This window comes from Boleophthalmus pectinirostris, unplaced genomic scaffold (genome assembly GCF_026225935.1).
Source record: "Boleophthalmus pectinirostris isolate CB_2022bp ecotype Guang Dong unplaced genomic scaffold, ASM2622593v1 HiC_scaffold_9, whole genome shotgun sequence".
NCBI lineage: Eukaryota > Metazoa > Chordata > Actinopteri > Gobiiformes > Gobiidae > Boleophthalmus > Boleophthalmus pectinirostris.
This window is the reverse complement of record NW_026571541.1, coordinates 16,524,082-16,544,249: the sequence shown is the minus strand read 5'-3', so window position 1 is coordinate 16,544,249 and position 20,168 is coordinate 16,524,082. Positions and strand designations below refer to the sequence as shown.

The window sequence follows — 20,168 nt, the reverse complement described above, 5'->3', positions numbered from 1 at the left end:
CCACTACCATTTGTACCATAAGCAATCGATCACTGATGATGGGAGTGTCCAAGCCACTGCACAGTGACCTGTCACCAGAGAAACTTAAAGGCACAAATGCACAAACAGACTTTTGTTCACTGTCACATTCATTCCTCAAATACGTACTTCCTTATTTTCTTTATGACTGTGAAATCCCCCTAAGTATGCTAATGTGTTTACACAACAGTTTAATCTCAATGTCAGGACACTCACAACACAATTAAAATCCAATCCTCTCCTGGTGGCCATAACCCGCTGTGCTCACTGACAGCTGAGAGCTCTCCCAATCTGCACTGACACAATAGTGCCATCAAAATGATCACAACCACTCAACGACAGCATCATTAAACTGTAGTGACAGCGCAATACTGCAAAGACCCTGCCAGCTTGGCCTTGTCTATTCAACGACCTCCCGTGGAAAAGTTTCAGAGGGGAATCAAGCTGCTCACTATCAGAAGCAATGTGCCATATGTGGTGTCATGAGGGGTGTAGTGATGGCATCTGCATTTTAAGTCCCAGGTATGTTTCAGCTGTGGAGGTTTAATTAGTTCACACTGTGAGTAAAAGGTGTCAAGGTGCTGAGGAAAACCAACATCTACAGGGACATGGAGATGGTTAGACTCTGGGAAAGTGCTCTGACAGGTTTTTAAAGCCCACTCATCAAACTCCATCTGATCATTTCACTGCTTAAATGACCATCAGTGGCGTCATTTTCTTTTCTTTTTTTTTTTTTTTTTTTGTGTTTTTCAAGAAGAAAAAGGGAAAAAAGAAAATAAAGATGGTATGTGTATTTTTTATTTCCAAATTTGACAGCAAAAAGTGACAACAATTATTATTGTTATAGCATTAATGGTATCTATATTGCCTAAAGGTAAGTAAATAATTATAACTATAATTATCCTTGCAACATTATTAACATGATCATCATGATTTGGGTGTGTCTATCTTGGCCCCCTTAATTTTTCTATACGTCACTGCAGAGGGCAAGTAAGGTTAATACCAGCTAATGCATTCCTTGTTAACTATGAGGTTAAGGAAGCTTTTGAAGCACTTGAACTCAAATTAATGCAAATTATATTGTGCTGTAGCCTAATTGATGAAGCCTAGCTATTTTTACCACTACTGTTTTTACACTAGGCTGTTGTTCGGCTGCTGTTTATGACCAAAGTGTATTTGCCCACTTTAGTGAACTGTAAGTGACCTTTGATGGCTTCTTGGGCGAATAGAAGCATAGATTTTTGTTCCTATTGTTTTGTTTTTCCTACAAATAAAGTGAATTAAATACCCTTCCTGATCTTACAGTTTACACTGAAGTACAGATATGTGTATTGTCTTGGATTTTAATAATAATTGCACATTAGAGGTGACTTCATCTTCAACTTCACTTTATCTGGTACGTATCAGGCTGTCAACGTCTCGAAGTTTTGTGTGAGCGATTCACAATCGTTTTATCTCCCACAGAAGTTACACGGAGCTGTCAATTGGATGATGTGGCTGTTCTGGCTGGTCACCTGCGCCTAGTGCCTCCTTAGCCTCGTTTGACAGCGCTAGTGGCTGACAGGGTCACTCCAAAACACCGCCCTAGCACGCAAGAGCGACAGCATACAGTACGCGGCCACTTCGCTCTGTGTCAGCCGGCTGTTTCTATGGACCCTCTCCTCTTCACTCCTGGATCGTTCACTCTGCGCAACACCACGCTACGGTCTGACGGGACGAGGTGCACGCTGTCTCCGGTAGAGGTGGTACAGTAGGTAGTTGGTGTGTGTGCGTATGTGTGGGTCTGCACTCCTAGAATAGAAAGGGAAGAAGAGGGAAGAGGAGAGAGGCAGATCGCAGTGTGTCCTGTTCACATTCAAGGGAGAGCAAATATCATCTGGATTGGAATCACTCCGCACTTTGCACTTCCTTCCCCTCCGTGGATTTGATGGATGTTTGATCATTGGATGTGATGCCCTTATATATCATCGATCGAAAATTCCCCGACACATCTGGTAAGTCGTTTGCACTGTACATTTCCATTTGCGATCTATGGTGCGTCTGCTCTTGAGTCTGTGCCTCTCACTGTTTGGTCCTGAGTGCGCGTGAGTGTTTTTTTCTTTTTTTTTTTTTTTTTTGCTTGTGCGTGTGCGCGTAAGCCGGCTCGACGACACATGGGCCAACGTGCACCAGTTGCTCAAGACACCCACTTGGAGTTCCCAACATGCAACAGGAGATTAGATGCCTGGCATGAGTGAAGGTGCGTCTTTATGGGTGCAGTTTAGTCGTAGATTGTCTTCTATCAAAATGTCAGATCCCAAACAGTTGAGTAATAGTCTTTGACGTGCCGGTGCTGACGCTCTTATATCAACTAGAAATAGAGCGATTTTTAGAGATATTGAAGACTAAGCAAGAGGATTCAGTTTTGGACAGCTGCTTTGATATAAAGTGTTCCCCACAGAGAGCTTTGCCAGGCCGGCTTGTGCAACTCCTCTGCTAGAGAAGGTGTTATTTTAAGTTAAACTAGGCCAGACTTCAGGACTTCTCCTTCTGCTACTAAAGTTGCTTAGCGTGTTCCCATGTAAATCGCATTGAACATAGCAAATCTTATGTGTTGTTGTATAAATGCACTAAAATGGATGGAGGAATGAAAATATGTTAATATATTTGAGAATGAGTCAGAACCCAGCAACAGCATCAGCCACCCAAGAGAGCAAATTTGTCTGAAAAGCACATTAATTGAAAAAAGTAACTCACTAGGCTAATCCAAAAAGTCAGTTTTGCATCCCCAAATCTCTTAAATGACCAGTTTTCGCTGTTTAGAGTCATTTGTATTTGGCATACAAGTTAAATTGGATGCTGTCCATGTCACACTTCTCTCCAGTTGGCTGAGCTTGGTGATGGCACAAGATTTGGCTTCTAGTGTGTGATGATTGGTTAATGAATTTGGGTTGACGTCAAACGCCCTTTCAGTATTAGAAAATAATAATAAAATGGTATCAATCAAAGCACTTTTATGTGCTCATATAATGTGATACAGATAATTCTTCCAGTCTTACAAAATAATCCCTTTAAATAGATTGTAAACAAACTGTTGGGGAGCTGATCCGGGCAGTGTACAGAGCAAACAGTCTGTGCGAGAGATAAGAGATTAAGAAGGACATCAAGTCAGGGGCTCTCTCCGATTGGAACATGTCTCAGCGCACTGAGGAGCAAGTCATTTAAAATGATTTAGAGCTTCTTACTATTCTGGTCTCATTCCTGCTACACATTCCAGCTACACACTCCATCTTTATGTTCTCTTTTTTCATTTTTCATAAAACTTTCTTGACAGTGCATTTTTTTGGCTGGAATTACGATAAATAAATGTAATATACAGTCACCAAATGGTTTTACTGAAGCAATGGCGCTGTCATAAAAAGTTGGTGCCTTAAGTAACACATCAGCTTTCCGAGTCAATCTGCTTCAATACTTTAATTAAAGGTTTGTGATTCTCAAATAGTGGATGGGGTTTGACCGCACTATTGACCTTATTGCTCAGATTTTTATTATTTGCATACACATTAGTCCAGGTTCTCTTCTATTTTAGTCCAAGTGTGTCATAATAATTAGATCTAGCAGTTGGTTTATCATACCAGTCAATTAAAAAATCTTAGAAAACCACATATTATAATATGGCTGCACTGTAGTGAAGCCTGAAATTGGGGACCTACACAACAGACAAGGCTATTCCTCACTACATTTCTTACAGTACAAGTCACATAGAACCCAGTAAATATATGCAAAGTAATGGTTGTAAAAAAGATAAACAAGGTGTTGACATGCTGTTGTAGAAACAGCCTGAATAGAGGAAAAGTGTAGGGGGTGTAAAGTCTATGCCCCCCCCCCCCATCCCAGGGACCCTCCCATCTGCACAGCGCCTCATGACATGAGCTTGTAAATGTGTGAGTGTGTGTGGCTAGTGTGCACCGTCGGAGGGGATTAAGGATTAATTGCCTTTAGAGATAGACTTAACTGCTTGTTGCATGAACTTTGTAAAGTTTCCACTTGGCTCCGAAGGGGAAAACAACAGTAGTAGTGTGTAGAGAGGAGCAGAGCGGAGGGCATTCTGCTAGTGTTCCTCAGAAGTGTCAGAAGTGCAGTGCCACTAGAGGGTAAGGAGTCTGTCTCAGCTTTGAAACTTTCTATTGTCTTTTTTCACCAGCTCCTTTATGACTTACTCCACATTTTCAAAACTGTCAAAGATTTTACGAGTGCATGATTCACTATGGCTTTTCCTGAATTGTGGTCTTCAATTTAAGCAACTTAAGTTTAATATGTGATGGTAACATCTACTTGCAAAGGTAAAGGCATATTCAGTTCTAGCTTTTGAAAGTTGTATATAATTTCTCCTCCAGTTTTTGCTTTGTGGACATAGCAAAGTCATACTCAAGATGAAACAGTTTGATTTATTGAAATGCTAATACATGAGACCACACAACTTAATAACTTAATTTGTAAAATATACTAGAATTTAGCTGAATTAGTCCAAAATAAATCCTGCTTTTAGACACTTCCGAGTTTTGTCTCAGATAACTGATTTCTGTTGGGATTAACTATCTAATTTATCATAATTAGCTTTCAGTCATGTACGTTTTTGTTTTCGCTTGTTACCAATGCTAATAGTGATAAGGTCCAGTTTGGTAGGAAATTACACTTAAATCTTTCTTACGTCGGTTGTTCCTGATTTAGTGCTTTTTAATTAGATAAAGATGTAGATGATTCTTGGAAAGACAGATGTATTTGGTGATAACATCTTGACTATACACAGCAGATGGCTTTTCATACGAGCCATAGATATATACTCGCAAAGATAGATTGTTTCTGGCTTAAGCTGCAGCTCCAGATGTAAAACTAACTGTCAATACCTCATTACACACAACCCCTGCATTCATTCCACTCTTTTTACAGAGCTGCATTCCTCTAACCTTCACATCATCTGGGTTTCAATCATTGATGATTCCACTCTAAACAAACTGAATAAAAGTCTTGTGTTCTGGCCCAGGTGAGTTCACACAGCTGGCTACAGACCGAGGAGAGCTAAAGATGACGGAGAACAACCCTCCCAAACTGGCCAAGAAGCCACGCTGGACCTCTCTGGAGATTGGACTCACTACTATTGTATCACTGCTGTTCATTGTCATTGTGTCCCTCATCATACTCTTTGCAACGCACAAGAATGGTGAGTGATTCTCTCAAGTAGTACAGAATTCAAGCTGAGATGAAAGTAGCAATATTTTTCAGTAACATACAACACGAAAAAAAAAAAAAAGGAAAACTTAACCTGAATTATGTTTTTAAAACAGATTTTTACTTCAAAAACATATTCAGTTACTATCTTGTTACTTCCTACAACTGAGTATCCAGAAGTAAACTGATAACACCAGCATAACAATCTGAAAATACATTAAAGTCTTTAATTTATTCCCATGATCTCCTCCAGCTGAGGCTCTGTCTGAGTACGAGATACTATTGTAAATCCAAGACTGACTTGAGCTCACTTTCAAAGCAGTGCAAACGTGCAGCCACTGAAGCAGACAAGAAAAATGCAAAGTGCAAAGGTCCTTTTGTGTTTTTCACTTTTTATGACGGCACGTCCCTCAAAGTGCTGTCTTCACACCTCTTTGACTTAGGCTTAATATATGAAAGAATGTGTATGGCTGCTCTAAATGTCAGTGCTTATTATGACAAATGGATGTTTGAAAATGCAAGCCATAAAGTTGATCAGGACTCCTCCTGCCACTCACCACGGGAAACACTGTTCACTCACATCATATGATGCATAAATTATCTACACCTACATAGTACAGTATAGACTGACTGGTGCTAAAACCTGTGTTTATACATGAAGACAATGTGAACAATATTGATTTATATTTTACATTACACCGATAGGTTGTCTTTTCCTGGAATTTTTCTTATTGTTTTATTGTATTTTAATTGCTATAGGTTGGCCTTGAGTTTCTTGTAAGGGCAATCTGATAATATGTTTTGTTATCAGCCCAAATAATGTAAATTGTAACTAATTTAGCTGAAGTTAGTTTAGTAGAAGTTTTGGTTTGGCATAACCAACATAGACTCAGTTTTTCTGTTATTATAATGTAAATTATTTATTTTACACACGGTTCACTGCACTAGTTAAACTGTAAAAAATAATTTTACTTGTACATGTGTGATGACCAAACTTTTTCTCTGAATGTGAATGATTTGCAATAGCTAGGCTCCTGGTTGCACGTAGAGTAGTATCAGTACAAAGCAGACATACCCAAACCAAACACCAATTAGCACAGGCAGCAGTGCTAAAGTAGCATGCAATTAACAGACTGTTGTTATTTATATACAAACATTAAAAGGTGGAGCACCCGGAGAACATACAAAGGTCATGGTAATTAACAGTGATTACACGTGGGAAAATGACTCCATTCTGGCACTCTGCTAATGTTTGCAGTGTCTGTCAGGGATATTAACAGCCTTTAATGAGCTTGTGATTTTACCTGAGTGGGCACAGTAATATGGATGTCATGCGCTGCCACACGCTATCAGAGGTGTTTCTCACAGTTTACTCTAGGGTATGTGCCTATCCCAGCTTGTGTTTAATATACTCTTTAACACCTTAATTATTCTTGGAGATTGGAGGCAGTCTTGTTAACAGAGTGTGAGCTGAAACAAAGAAAGCCACAAGAAGGACAGAATAGTAGTGGCAGTGTGTCTAAAACTGTGACAGTAATGGCTTCTTTTGTGTTCTCCTCCAGATGAGATATGCACCACTGCAGACTGCACACAATCAGGTAAGCCTGGCGTTTGTATTTGAGTGCTTTTATTGTCTCACTATGAAAGGCTTTGGTGTTTCCAGAGAGGGGTGGGATGTTGGGATGGCAGGCTTTGAATGCTGCCAATGCCCTGGGACTTAAGATGTGTGAAGGGAGGGAAAGATAGTCTCTTCATTTGTAAATATGCCAAAAGTTGTATAAAAATAGTCACCACTGCTGCATTGTGGGGTAGTGTTCAGGTTTGTCCCAAATGAATCCCTCATGTGGGCCATTCAGTAAAGAAACAGCATGTCTTTGAATGGGTGTGGCTGGTTATGCTCTGAGTTACTGTCCCTGTCTTATTTGTTTTAACTGTAATCAATATGATGGCCTTCTTAGCATGCCAGTTGTTATACAATTCAGTAAAGTATTTTTTAATTATTTTTCCACTATAACTTATGACTTTCTGTGGACAACTGGAATAACTCTATAGACTTGTCTGGGGTCCTACAGTCTAGTCTAGAGCATAATACAAAAAAAAAACAAATGTTCCTCTAATTGGACCTACAATTCTGCTGTTCTCTTCAGATGACCCCTCAACATATTGATGTCAGTCGAACTCCCAAATGGCTGAATATTTCCCCGGAATATTTAAATTACACCTACTCTTAAGTCTTTCATAGAAGACTAGTTCATTAGTACTATAGGCAATTAGAGTCGACTCTACAACAACATATGCCAATTAATTTCCCCAGTGTTTAGATGGAGCGCTGTCCTAGTTCAGTCAGATTTGACAGACAGCCTTGTCACAGGAGATCTCTGGGCTGCCTCATGTTATTTAATTGCCCCCTTGAAAAGTTAACATACTTCCAGCAGCGATTTCTGGCAAAGACAAATTACATCTATTTTACTCTTTCACTCACTGTAAATGACTGAGTATTCAGATCAGGGCAGACCTTTTCATGAAATACCTGGCAAGACCATGTATGTTTGTATGACCAATGTACTTTTACAGTAGAGGTTCTTTATTATACGGTACATTGACAACTGTGCAGGCTGTGCAAATGTGATGTTACTAGTTCTTCCCCTCTGGCCTTTGTCTTTTCCTGAGGTGCAAGTGCAAATGAGCTAACATTTCATGCAATTTGAATTTGGTCAGAGATGTGTATCACAACTGGAAATATGTGCTATGTCTTACAGTACAGCTCTCACTGAATGGATTCTCATTAGTGTTCAAAATGTCATTTACAAATGTGTTCTTCAGGTAGTTAACACTCATTTTAGAGTAATATAGGTTCAAATTGAACTTAATCATGCACAATAGGATATTACTATTGGCTCAGATCTTGGCTCAGATCCAGAGAAGGGTCCTCTGCACCATGGTTGGCCAGTACACCTGACAGCTGCACTATGCCAATACCAATATTATTTTAATGCAGTTGGATACAAGGAAAAACAATGGTGGGAGGGTAGCTAATTTGCAACTGGGAAGCCAAATGGTAAAAAAACAATAGTCTACTGCAGTACTCAAAACTATGGCAGTGCATAGTAACATTCTGGATTTGTTCTGTCCATATAGCTTCACGGTTGCTCGAAAACATGGATGCTACAGTGAACCCTTGTGACAACTTCTACCAGTATGCTTGTGGTGGCTGGTTAAAGAAGAATATCATCCCAGAAAGCACATCGAGATACAGCACCTTTGATATCTTACGGGACGAGCTGGAGGTCATCCTGAAAGGTCAGACATGACACAACATGATAAATGAAGGTCTTTGTTATTGCTGTCCAGAGGTGGGAGAGTTTTACAATTAAGTATAACCTATGAAGACAGCTTGACTCTTAAATTAGAGTTTAAGAGGATGGTCCTTCAGAGACTGGGGTCTATGGATATTCCAGATGCCACTTGAGTTTGGCTGCAGCTCTGCCATATGAGCCAAGTTTGTCACCATAGCAGGCATTAATGCTGTTGGAACATGGAGAGTGGCAAGTGGAGAATATGAACTGAAATATATTTAAAGAAGTACATGATCCTGATCTATTTGTGGCAAACCTTTACCCCATGGGGTACTAGAAATCCAGATAAACAGAAGATAGATACAATTACTGGAACATCCCTAACAAAGCAATAACACCTTCATGGAGACAAGAATGTGGCACCTCCACCAGGAAAGTTACATAGTGCATCTTATGTTGCATATTTTATTTTGTTGAGCATTTACAGAAGCACATTATTCATGGGTTTCAGTTTCCTGTTTATAGGCACCATTCTTAAATATTTTGCTATGAATTGTTATTTCCTATGGCAACGATTGCAAATTGTCATATGTACAAATTCACTTAAAGCTGTATTTACATTTTTAGTACAGTTACTTTTAGTTTTTAGGTAATTCTGTTCTCCCGCTTTTGCTTATCTATAGACTTGGATCCACTATCACAAAGTCAGCACAGATAGGCTTAGGGACAGAGCGTATTATTCAGGACATAGATCCTCAAAGTGAGTGAAGGAACTGCAAGTTGAAAGTGCAGCCTGTCTGCTCCTGTATACTCCGATAACTCGTACCAGTCTGGAGAACTTTATCTAAAAAAAAAGACTGGCACATGTTCTCCTCTCCTCCTTGTTCAGAATACTGATGACATGCATAATTTATCTTTATCAAAATGTGGACAGATTTTGATACATATTTCCGACAATATTCCCCAGCAGATTGCGCCGTTTTGGTCATGGTAATTATATTAGAGTTTATTGAAATTTTCACCCTCTGCTGGTGAGATTGTAATTTGATTTTTCACTCCAGAAGGTATAGATTTTTCAGCTCCACTCTTTTCCTGTTCTGTGACCGTGGTTTTGACTGTGGCAGCCATAAAACTCACACACAGGAGGAAAAAGTAAAGTCAACATTGCTCAACCCAGGATCATTTTAGGTATTCTGTTACGGCTACTGCTTTTACGTACATAGCACGTCTGTGTGCAAGTGTGTGGTATCGTTAGCCACGGTTGGTTTTGTCCTGCTTTGCCCCTCACTGATATTTGCTACCTGTCGAAGAATTCAGGCTTGTGTTGGCAACTTGGCATTTTGAGACATATTGCTTTTGTTAGACTTTTGGTTCAGTCAATTTGTTTATGGCTTAAGCAGAGATGTATTTGTACTTCAGGACTCAAGTAACATTGTCAGTAATACTACAAATGGAAGAAAAAGGTTTCAACATAGCCACAAGTAAAAAAACATTTTTTGTTAAACTACAAACTACTACTATTTACTGCCACACTAACAGTGCAAATACTAGTAATCGACAATTACTACAATTGTTTGTTCCCGTGATTACTACTATATTATATATAATTAATGCCCCAATGAAATTTGATTATATTAGTATTATAGTATAAAAGCTCTCCAAAAACCTGTATTTTGGTTTTTAATCCTGTAGTTCCTCTCATTTGCTCTGAATCAGCAGTAATATCTCAACCTGTGAACACATCTCTTATGTAAAAAGACAGAAGCAAAGCACTTACAGTTGTACCAGAAAGCAAAGTATGTGTAAACTTTGACTTTAGCTCATATTGCGAGTTTCATTTTTCAGCTGTCATGTGTCTAGATGTGAGCGAGGCCTCCACTTGCTTTGCTAACATGTGACCTTTGACCTGTGAGCTGGCTGCCTCTGCCTGGCTGGGATACATCTTGGCTCTGATGGACAGATCCTCTTCATGTTGACAGCTGGAGGGCCCAAACACCTGGATGCCTGAGCACTACAGGGCGAGCTGTAAAGGCGACTGGCACGTACTGTACCTTTTCAGGGCCTTGTAAATGCTTCAGATAGTTTCCTTGCCACTCCTGTAAAAGAGCTGTAAATGAATAATAATGAGGAGAGAGGGGTTAAGATCAGGAGATTATCAAGAGCAGTGTCTAGTAGAGCTGGGCGATATGGATCAAACAATGTATCTCGATATATTTTGCTATATCTCGATATATGATATATATCTTGATATATGTTCAAGAAAAAATAACCCCCTAAAAAACTGCAAAAACAAATATGCCAAATTCCACAAGGTCCTTTTTAAAAAAATTAAAGTGTAAGAGGTCGGCAGTTCATATAGGAACATTTAAGATTACAAAAAACCCTAATTACATAAATAATAATTTAACTGTCAAATAAAAGAAATAAAACATATTTCCTTCTTTTCATTCATAAATAAAACAACTCAACTCAAGCTCATCTTTGCATTAACTCTGTTATCCAAACCATAATCATAACCATGAAGCTCTTTTAACAGAAGAAGCTCAGGATGTTCCTTATTTTAATAGATCCATGTTCCTGTCCCGCAGTAAGGTTTCCCACAATCCACTGCAGATCAAACCCAACGTTTCCAAACACTTTTGTACAAGTGACACTGCAACAGATTATTAATTAAAATCTTCTGCATAAATAGAATTTACATTACTAAAATTTACAAGATATATAGCATAACGACTCAAGAGCCACATTAGCCCATTTGAGAAAATAGTGTTAATTATTTTATTTTATTTATTTTTTTTTGCAGCTTTGCGCAGACTTGTTTACGTTTTACAGAAACGAAACTTAAAAAGCGCATGGCTCATTTGCATAAACAGCGCACTCCACGTGCCGCTCTTGCGGTTCAACTTCTTTTGGACTAAAGGACATGACTCGGTGGAATATGAGGATGTGCTGCTGGTGGCCTTGTCTGTAAATGGTGGAAAAGTTTCGTGGCGCTAGAAGCTTTTCACTGGCACCAACTTTCGGCGTTCACGGCGATAGTGAGGAGTGAATGAGACACGAGCGAACAAAATCAGGGAGGCGGAGGCGCACGGGCGACGACAGAGAAGATAAACAAGCGGCGAAATCAAAATTGAATATAAGCATTATATCGATATATACGATATGTCAGAATTCATATCGAGTTTTTAAAAAATCTCGATATATTTAAAAAATCGAGATATCGCCCACCCCTAGTGTCTAGGATAGATAGGGTAAAGTATACAACAACTGGACTAAAGCTCCGCCCCCTGCTTCTCTCCATGACGATAGATCTGTTTAATGAAATTGTATGTAATATTTCAAGCAAATCAGTTCATAGTTTGCTATGACTTCAGGCCGGGGGTATTCAACTTGTATTTATGTCTATGGCAGAATGCTCAGCAGTTACCATAGTGACAAAATGCACACACCTGTTATCACTGCCAAAAAAAGTGTTAAGATCCAAGTCTGAAAACTCAAGAATAAATACAGAATGGATTCAAACAATTATCCAGGAGCCTTTGATGAACATAAGTATTCATAGTCCCATTTAAGTGGTTGATTTCTAACAAAAAAGGTGAGCGTAATTACCTGAAATATAAGCTTGTGACTGTAGTGTGATTTCAAAGGGACTTGTTTTAAAGTACAAAATCAGCTCACCTGTTGTGGTTTTAGCAGTCAGTTCATTTTTGTTCAGATCATGTTAAAACAAAGCTCAGATTAAAGTCGTAACTTGAGTAACAGAGCTTCAGACAGAGCAGTGCCTCCAGTTAGCATCACACCCCCAGAGAATGGTGATGGCATGTATCAGTAACATCTCTTAGGAGACAAGCGGTTGGTGAATCCCCCACCAGAGAAGCATTGTGCACCTTTAAGTCAAAAGCATATTGCAAGTTCTGTAAACAGTGCCACTTCAGTTTTACCAAATAAATGAGGCTGATCTGAAAAGTCATAACCCCTGATAGAATGCAGCCAAGTGTAGAGTTGTTTTTGTAGCTTAAAGGGAGTAAGTCTCACAATGAACCAGTGAGGACTGAGGAGTGACCCTCTCTCCTCAGGTGTACCATACTGTGCCCAATTGACTGTGAGTTTTTTAATTAACAGAGGCGACCACAGAGAGAAGAATGAACAGAGCCCAAAGTGCAGAAAAATTCAAAAACAAAGCCGCAGTGTTCAAAATGCGAGTACAGTCTGTAAAAAGGGTCTTTGAGGTGAGACGGGGAAACATCTGAAGACAAAGAACAATGTGAAATTGAGAGATGCTTTGAGGATGGGTCAGGAAATGTGAAACAGTATGCGGTAGCCTCGGCGAAGTACACAAGCTATACATTTTTGAACAACTCGACATCTCTGTTTTCCTGTGTAGTACTATAATAAAGGCACAATGCAGATAATTATTGCCTTGATACATCAAAAGACTAACACCAATATTACACAAACAGGTTGTTTACTTTGCTTTTCACATAAAGATTTTTCCATTGCACAACACTTTGAATATCATATTTCAAGAGATTTACAGATATCAAAGCAGATACCCATGGCCAAGTATAACAGTATTAATATTAAGTGAGACTGTCTGGGCCAATATAAATATCATGAATAAAACTCCTGAATTTAATGTGTTTTGGACTTCCCTGGGACCTCCGGTCATAACTGTCTGTCCTCATTCATTTTGATACTAACGCTATAAAGAATCAGTTACTTTCAATACATTCTTTCATTTTATAGCAGTGTGTATATAGGTTTACAATGAACACTGTAGGTTTTGTAGATGGTGGAAAAATGGCTGCTCATATTGTGTATTTAGAGCACAAGTTATGAAAGTCTTTTTTTACATAAACTAATCGGTGTAAAGGTAATAAGAGTAAGATATATCTGTGTGGAAACTTAAATTACAGCAGCTAAACTAGAAGATATTACCCTGTCTCTAGCAATATAAACCTTTTCCGTCCCAAATCAGGAAGGATAAAGAAACATAGTTGTAAACTGCTGCAAATACAGCAAATGAATCACAGTGGATGCTCATTGCTTGCTGTGAGCATGATAAATATGTTTTAAAGTGAGAAAATAGCAATAACTACAAACAGTGCACAACAGTTTCAACACCACATTCTTTTTTTTCAATCCAATGTACTCTGAAAGCCTTTAACAATAATAGAAGTAAGCAGCACATTACAACCCACTGTGCCCAAAATGTCTGGACAGGCAGTGAAGGATAAAATTGGCAAAACCAAAAAGAGGAACTAGAATTTTGATTTTGTATCATGCTGAGTGCTTTGCCTCCAATTGACGTGATGTCTCAAGCAAGCGTCAGGTGGTACAAAATCCACTCTCAAATACAAGATGTGTGTGTAGAGGGGGAGAGGTAGGCCTTAGCTGTGGTTAAACATTCTCAGCAGGCTGTCGCTAATCCAATCACACACGCCATCAGTGCCCTTTGGCAGGAAGTACCTCGGCAAGGATTCTTTTTGAGGCCCTCATCAAGATTAAGTGAGCTCGCTGAAAATGAGAAAATGAGGTTCAAAAAAATCAAACATGCATTATAATAAGAAAAGGAACAGAAATGCTGAAAGCTGTAAGAGGATTAGTAAAATTATGTGATTTAAGTGCTAGTATACCAGTGAGGGTTTAACAAAGTAGTTTTTATAATGGTCAGATGGAGATTGGGTGTTGTCCATATATGGCACACATCCAGTTTGAAGAAAGAACATGACAACAAGAACAAACACAAAACTGATGCTCCACCTTTATAAAAAAAATACTCTGAGATAATGTTTAAATGTGTAATTGTTTTGGAAATGACTAGAGAATACAATGTTGAAATGACAACAATTCAACTAATAAATCAGTTGTATAATAAGAATATTACAGTAATTTATAAGCCCAAATGTATTGCAGCACATTTTTTCCATAAATCCCTTAATTGTCACCCTTGTTTCACTCATTTCTCTCTTGTTATTCTTGTTATGAATCACAATATAATTAAACAATAACACATAGGTTATAGTTTTGTCAAGTCAAACTAAATTTAAAACTTGATTTTGATACTATAGAAAAGACTCGAATACTGATTTCAACAGCACTTTTTTCAATCCTGTATAATGTGTTTTTTCAACTCAAAATATAACTTGTTTCTATTCTATGTTGTCTTTTGATACAGATCATGACTTAACTATTCAGGGAAAAACAAAACAAAAAGTAAGTATCAATTAGAATTTGGGTTGGTTTTTTTTGACAACTCTAACGGCGCTATAACTTATGATGATGTAAGTAAAAGATACTCCAATGTGAATCCTGCCTTCCTACCATGAGTATGTTTACTCTGGTTTGATGCCAAGTGTGTGTGAAGTGAGTTATACCTGTGCACACTCAGGGGAGAGTTTTCAGTCAACAGCCTATGTAATTTAATCTTAGCCTGGTCCTCGCATTGATCCTGAAGCTAGATGTGCCAGACTGTAGCATATATCTCCCAGTGTACCTTCAACAGATGACTTTATTACAACTTTATAGAGGAGCAGGTGCAACAGTCCACTAGCACTATATGTCCAATTGAATAATGGCTTGTCAAAGGGGGTGTTTAGTTTTATCGAGGAGAATATTTCTGCTTCTCCGTTTCATGGATTTATTTCAATTACAGCTTAAATCTCTTTTCCTTTTCTTCATAAGAAACCACACTACTCCACTAGGCTATAGAATTTACAACTATTACTGCAAAAGTCAAATGCCCTGTAGAGAATACTTAGTGCAAAGCTAGTTTGCAAAACAGAAAAAGACCACTGTGCAGTTTTGCTTGGAGAAGGCAGATTATAGCCTATTAGCAGATTTTTTATTGTTGAAAAATGGGACATTTTTTACCCTGACATGTATGACCCAGGGTCGTGATTAATACTAAGAATAATTGCAAGCACGGACCTGTGGATGGAGATAGGGGGTAGGTGAAAACTTAGATTTTCCGAGCACTCAAGCCTCAAATATCGAACAATACAGGATTATTCAAATATGTATGAATCACTAAACTAAATAAACTAATGGTGAAGGAATTTTAACATGGTTAAAAAGTTGATTTTGCGTAACAGTTCCCCTTTAAGTAAATCCAAATGTTTCTCAAATCAAAACCATTTGCTCATGTGAGCACTTTGGTCTTGTGTGGATTACCCTTCTATGTTGCTTTTGTTTATTTTAAGTTTATTCTGAGCATAATTCAAGTGTCAGCAAGTCAAGTTTGCTTGTTGATTTTATTCTAGTCTCGAAAGATTCCCCAACGGTGGCCCAAACACAAGCACCACTTGTTGTTTGGAGCTCTGTTGTGTGCAATCACATTTCTTCATATCTTCCAGGGGGCCAGAGGATATTGGCTGGAGGGGGCAGATGAGGACCCCTGGGCTGACGTTGCCTAACCAGGGTGTTTATGATTTGTAAGAAAATAATAAAATGCTGCAGGCTGCATGATTCCTTTTTTTAAGTGTGAGCACACATGTTCTGGATACTGATAACCCACTTCACCTTCTCATAAACACAATAGTCCAAATTTGTCATCGAAATGCAGATTACTTTATGAGATTGATTTTAATGCACCATCTATTGAAAATGCACTGGCTCAGCTGTCTGTCTCTTCTTTATGTTCACAAAGCGCAGCCATTGCAGTTAACTCAGGCCATGCATTTACATATGTACACTTTGCATGTACAGGAAGTCCATAGCCAGCACTTAACATTAAACTGATTTATGCCATAGATTATTAACTAGGCTGTCTTTAAACTTGATACATGACGAAACCTTTATACTGTCTGCGTGCTGCAAGGTATAATGAGATGGTATATAGACTCTGAACTGCCAAGCGTGAAGGAAATGTCCAATCTAATTTGTTTTTTAGAGCACTTTTATTGAGTAGTTTATTCATCACGTTTGACTTCAGCCTAATGAATTATTGCTGTGCCACTAGACCATAAACAGGCCAGATTACAAAGGGATAACATTAAAGCCCTCCTTAACCTGCTTTTTACTGTTGTAGTTGGAACCAAGTGTTGAACTGTAATTCTTCTGTTGGTACTCAATGTACAGCTCTAATAGGATTAAGCTGCTTCTGTGCACTTGTAGATGGTGATGCACAAGCTATATCATAAGCAGATAGATCACGTCAAATCACCTTTCAGCACAGCAGAGTTGAAGTTTGTCTAAGAACTTTACGTTCTTGTTCATTTTCTGTGACATTTTTCATCAATAGTAAAAGTTCAATACATTGATGGGAAAATGTCTGAACACATTTGAAGCAGCCAGGTCAAGGTTCCCTAGTGAGAAATGTAGAGTGATTATCAGCCTAAAGCTGTCAGATAGCCCAAGTTCATTTCATTGTATCGCTTGTTTTTACTTTCAGCTTGTTTTGTATTGGTATGCATACATGTTCTTCGAAGCTTCTCAGGGATAAAGAATGTGAAACTCTCAGAGTCTGTTTGAAGCTTTAAGTTACATTATAACTATGTTTTTAAGGCATTAAAAGTAGTTTGCCTATTGTTTTCACAACACAGGCTGTGAGAGGGGTAGACTACACATTAGCACTCTCACACACTACTCATTCTGATTAGCTGTTTGCTGGCTGGGGGACACATGTGGCCTAAGGCTATGCTACCTGAGGTTCTTGTTAAAACAGCTACAAAAACATGCAGTAAAGCAAACTTTACTATTGTTTTCAAGCACTAAATATGCTCATTATTTGAATAATTTAGACTGAACCTTAACTTGTTTTGTCAATACAGTATGTTTGGCAGAACCTAAACAATAAATACTGTATCATGGGCATCATAAGTACAGGGCATAAACTGTATATATAAAGTGGATTCATTATGCTGCGGGGCAGAGACCTGAGGTGGCCTTTGAACAAAGTGCATGTACACTCATTGCCTAACAATGTTGTTGTCTATCCCTGTGTTCTGGTCCATTTATCATCTAGTGCTTTTCTTAGTGAAAAGGGCATTTGTAAGAGTTTGACCTTTGGAAGTTAACTGATGGACTTACTGACATAGGAAAACCGCCAAGCTCTAACATGATATCATACAGTGTGTAATGTTAATGAGGGCTGCTCTATATTATTTGCACACATGGAGCTTAATAAATAGATTCTGTTAAAATACATTGACAAGAGGTAGTGCTGTCATTTGTATTGAAAGTCCTTATTGACAGTGTTTTTTACTTTTTATGAGAACACTGACTCAGCTCTCCTCTCAGTCTCCTCTTCACTTCAGTGCACACTGTCACATATTGGTGGTTGTAAGATAATGTAACCACAGCTGCCAGGGCAGAATAACCACGACAGATTGCTATTTCATGACCATTTCTACCACCACCACACCAAGTGTAAAGGGGGACTAGGTAACTGCTAATAATGAAGAATTACTTAACAAACAGTTCTCTACTTAAAGGCCATGGTTAGGATATTGCTCTAAAGACCTGAGACCCCAGCAAAAATAAATTTATTTTAGAAAGATACTTATTTGAACACTCAGCCTGACACTGTGGAAAAGTATATTTTCTGATAGCCAGTGGATAATCCTTGGCCCTTTGTCTTGTAGGCATTGCTACATGTTGCTCCTGTGTATTCTCATAGTGTTTTCTCTCCTGTAGGTGTCCTTGAAAAGAGCGTTGAGGGTGAGGCTGCTGCACTCACCAAGGCCAAGACCCTTTACAAGTCCTGCACCAATGAAAGTAAGCCATTGTACAAAAGTGAATTCAAAACCTTCAATCCCAGGAGGACAGTCACTTTAGTAACAGAATATTATGCGCATTCAGAAATGGAAAAGCACAGTTATAACACAGCTGTATCCCCACATCCCCTTTCATATTGAAGAGTCAAGAGGTCAAAAACATAAATAAATAAATAAATAAATACTATGCATTTCTTTCACCACAGTATTGTTACTGTTGTTTGCTGATTTAAAATATTTGTAGTTCAGTTTATAGCTCTCACTACTTTTATAGTAAAACCAAATCAAAACATTTTAGCAGACAAATATTGCTTATGACTGTTGCTGTATTAGAACAATAAAACATTACCAGTTGAGAATTTTAATAAATCTTAACTTAACATCCTCTGTTTTAAGGTCTAATAGAACAAAGGGGAGGCCTACCATTGTTGGAAATGCTGCCTGATGTCTTTGAATGGCCAATGGCACTAGATGACTGGGACACACGTTACGGTAATATATTCTCTACAACTGCAGATTTTCCAAATTGAATATATTATTTTGATTATATCATGTTGCTTTACTTCTTCTGTCATCAGGTGCAACTTGGAGACTGGAGGATGTTGTTGCTAAACTCAATGAAAAATACGAAACTCAACTTTTGGTTAACTTTTTTGTTGGCACCGATGACAGAGATTCCAATTCACACATCATTCATGTAGGTGTGCAACTACAGCAAGATGTTCTTCTTTCACAGATCATGTTGAACCAGCTTTAACATTCACGGCCAATTTGGAAAGTTGGATCATAATGTAAAATGTGAATACAACAAAATACAAGATTTTTCAGCAGTATTTTAATATAAACCTCACAGTCTTTGCTATTTTATATGAACATAGTTTAAACAGAATACACAAAATGTAAAACACGTTATTCAAAAACATCATGTCCCATTTAAAGCTCTTTTTAAATTGTAATATTGATCAAATTTCACTTTAAAATTTTACTTATGCAAATTGGTTTTATTTACATTTCACACATGATCCCAGCTTTTGCTGTGATTGGCTCAAATACAACGCTGCAACATTTTATATATTATTTTTATTTCCATTTGTTGCCAGTTCGACCAGCAGTCAAGTCTCGGCCTCCTGTCTCGAGACTATTACTCCTGCAATGGGCCATATGCAGAGGTGAGATCACTTGTGCAGTACACATGGCAAACATACAGTACATACAATGTACCCAAACATATGATTATGGCTTAACCTGGTGTACTTTCAAAACAGCTGCATGCGTTCATTTGGATGTGCGCCACAGAGTCTCAGTTTCTCTTCCCCTGGAGCTTGTTCTGGGAAACTTAATGCCCCAGAGAGTGAAGGGGGTGTCACTTAAAACAGCAGTACCTGAGTTAATGTGTGTCTTTAGTGCGCACCTAAAACAGAATGCCAACATGTGCCTCTCCATGTGCAACGCATAAAAGTCTCCTAAGCTCAGAAGGGATGATTAAACTCGAGATTAAGTCCCCTCTTAATATGGACCAGATGCCTGTGATTGGAGTGGCCATCTTTCCCCGATGAATATAAATTCCCTTTAACCATATAATGTAAACACCTGTTTTACTGCACTGGTGTAAATGTCTTGATGTAATGGACTTACTAATGAATTGTATATATTTGACTGACAGGCGTGTCGGGCATATGAACAGTTCATGATTGACCTGGCGAAGCTCATACGCACAGACCGGGGACTGTCCATCAATGAGACCAGTATCAGGGAGGAGGTGACGCGAGTGTTCGACTTGGAAAAAGACATTGCCAACGTAAGCAAACAGAAGAGGATTTCAGGAATTTTGTACCAAAGGAAAACAGACATTCACATATTACTATTTATTATATAGCGTTATTCCTTTATGTATACTGTATCTTACATTGTTGCAAGTGTTTTTGTTGTT

The 20,168-nt window shown here is 38.4% G+C and overlaps 1 protein-coding gene across 3 annotated transcripts in view; it reads left to right on the top strand.

The window, feature by feature from the left end:
- Positions 1 to 819: 819 nt before the first annotated feature.
- The window catches only part of LOC110163663 (neprilysin), a 31,063-nt gene continuing 11,714 nt past the window's right edge, over positions 820 to 20,168 (top strand). Inside the window, exons 1-10 of one of the 3 annotated variants that reach the window (XM_055148076.1) lie at positions 820 to 1,414; positions 1,483 to 2,012; positions 5,042 to 5,218; positions 6,789 to 6,824; positions 8,365 to 8,526; positions 18,159 to 18,239; positions 18,635 to 18,730; positions 18,817 to 18,935; positions 19,339 to 19,407; positions 19,902 to 20,036. In XM_055148076.1, the coding sequence (XP_055004051.1) occupies positions 1,970 to 2,012; positions 5,042 to 5,218; positions 6,789 to 6,824; positions 8,365 to 8,526; positions 18,159 to 18,239; positions 18,635 to 18,730; positions 18,817 to 18,935; positions 19,339 to 19,407; positions 19,902 to 20,036 (918 nt within the window). In that variant the 5' untranslated portion in view covers positions 820 to 1,414; positions 1,483 to 1,969. Of the gene's footprint in view, positions 2,013 to 4,091; positions 4,152 to 5,041; positions 5,219 to 6,788; positions 6,825 to 8,364; positions 8,527 to 18,158; positions 18,240 to 18,634; positions 18,731 to 18,816; positions 18,936 to 19,338; positions 19,408 to 19,901; positions 20,037 to 20,168 lie in introns of those variants that run through there. The other 2 variants (XM_020928668.2, XM_055148077.1) reach the window with 2 other exon arrangements.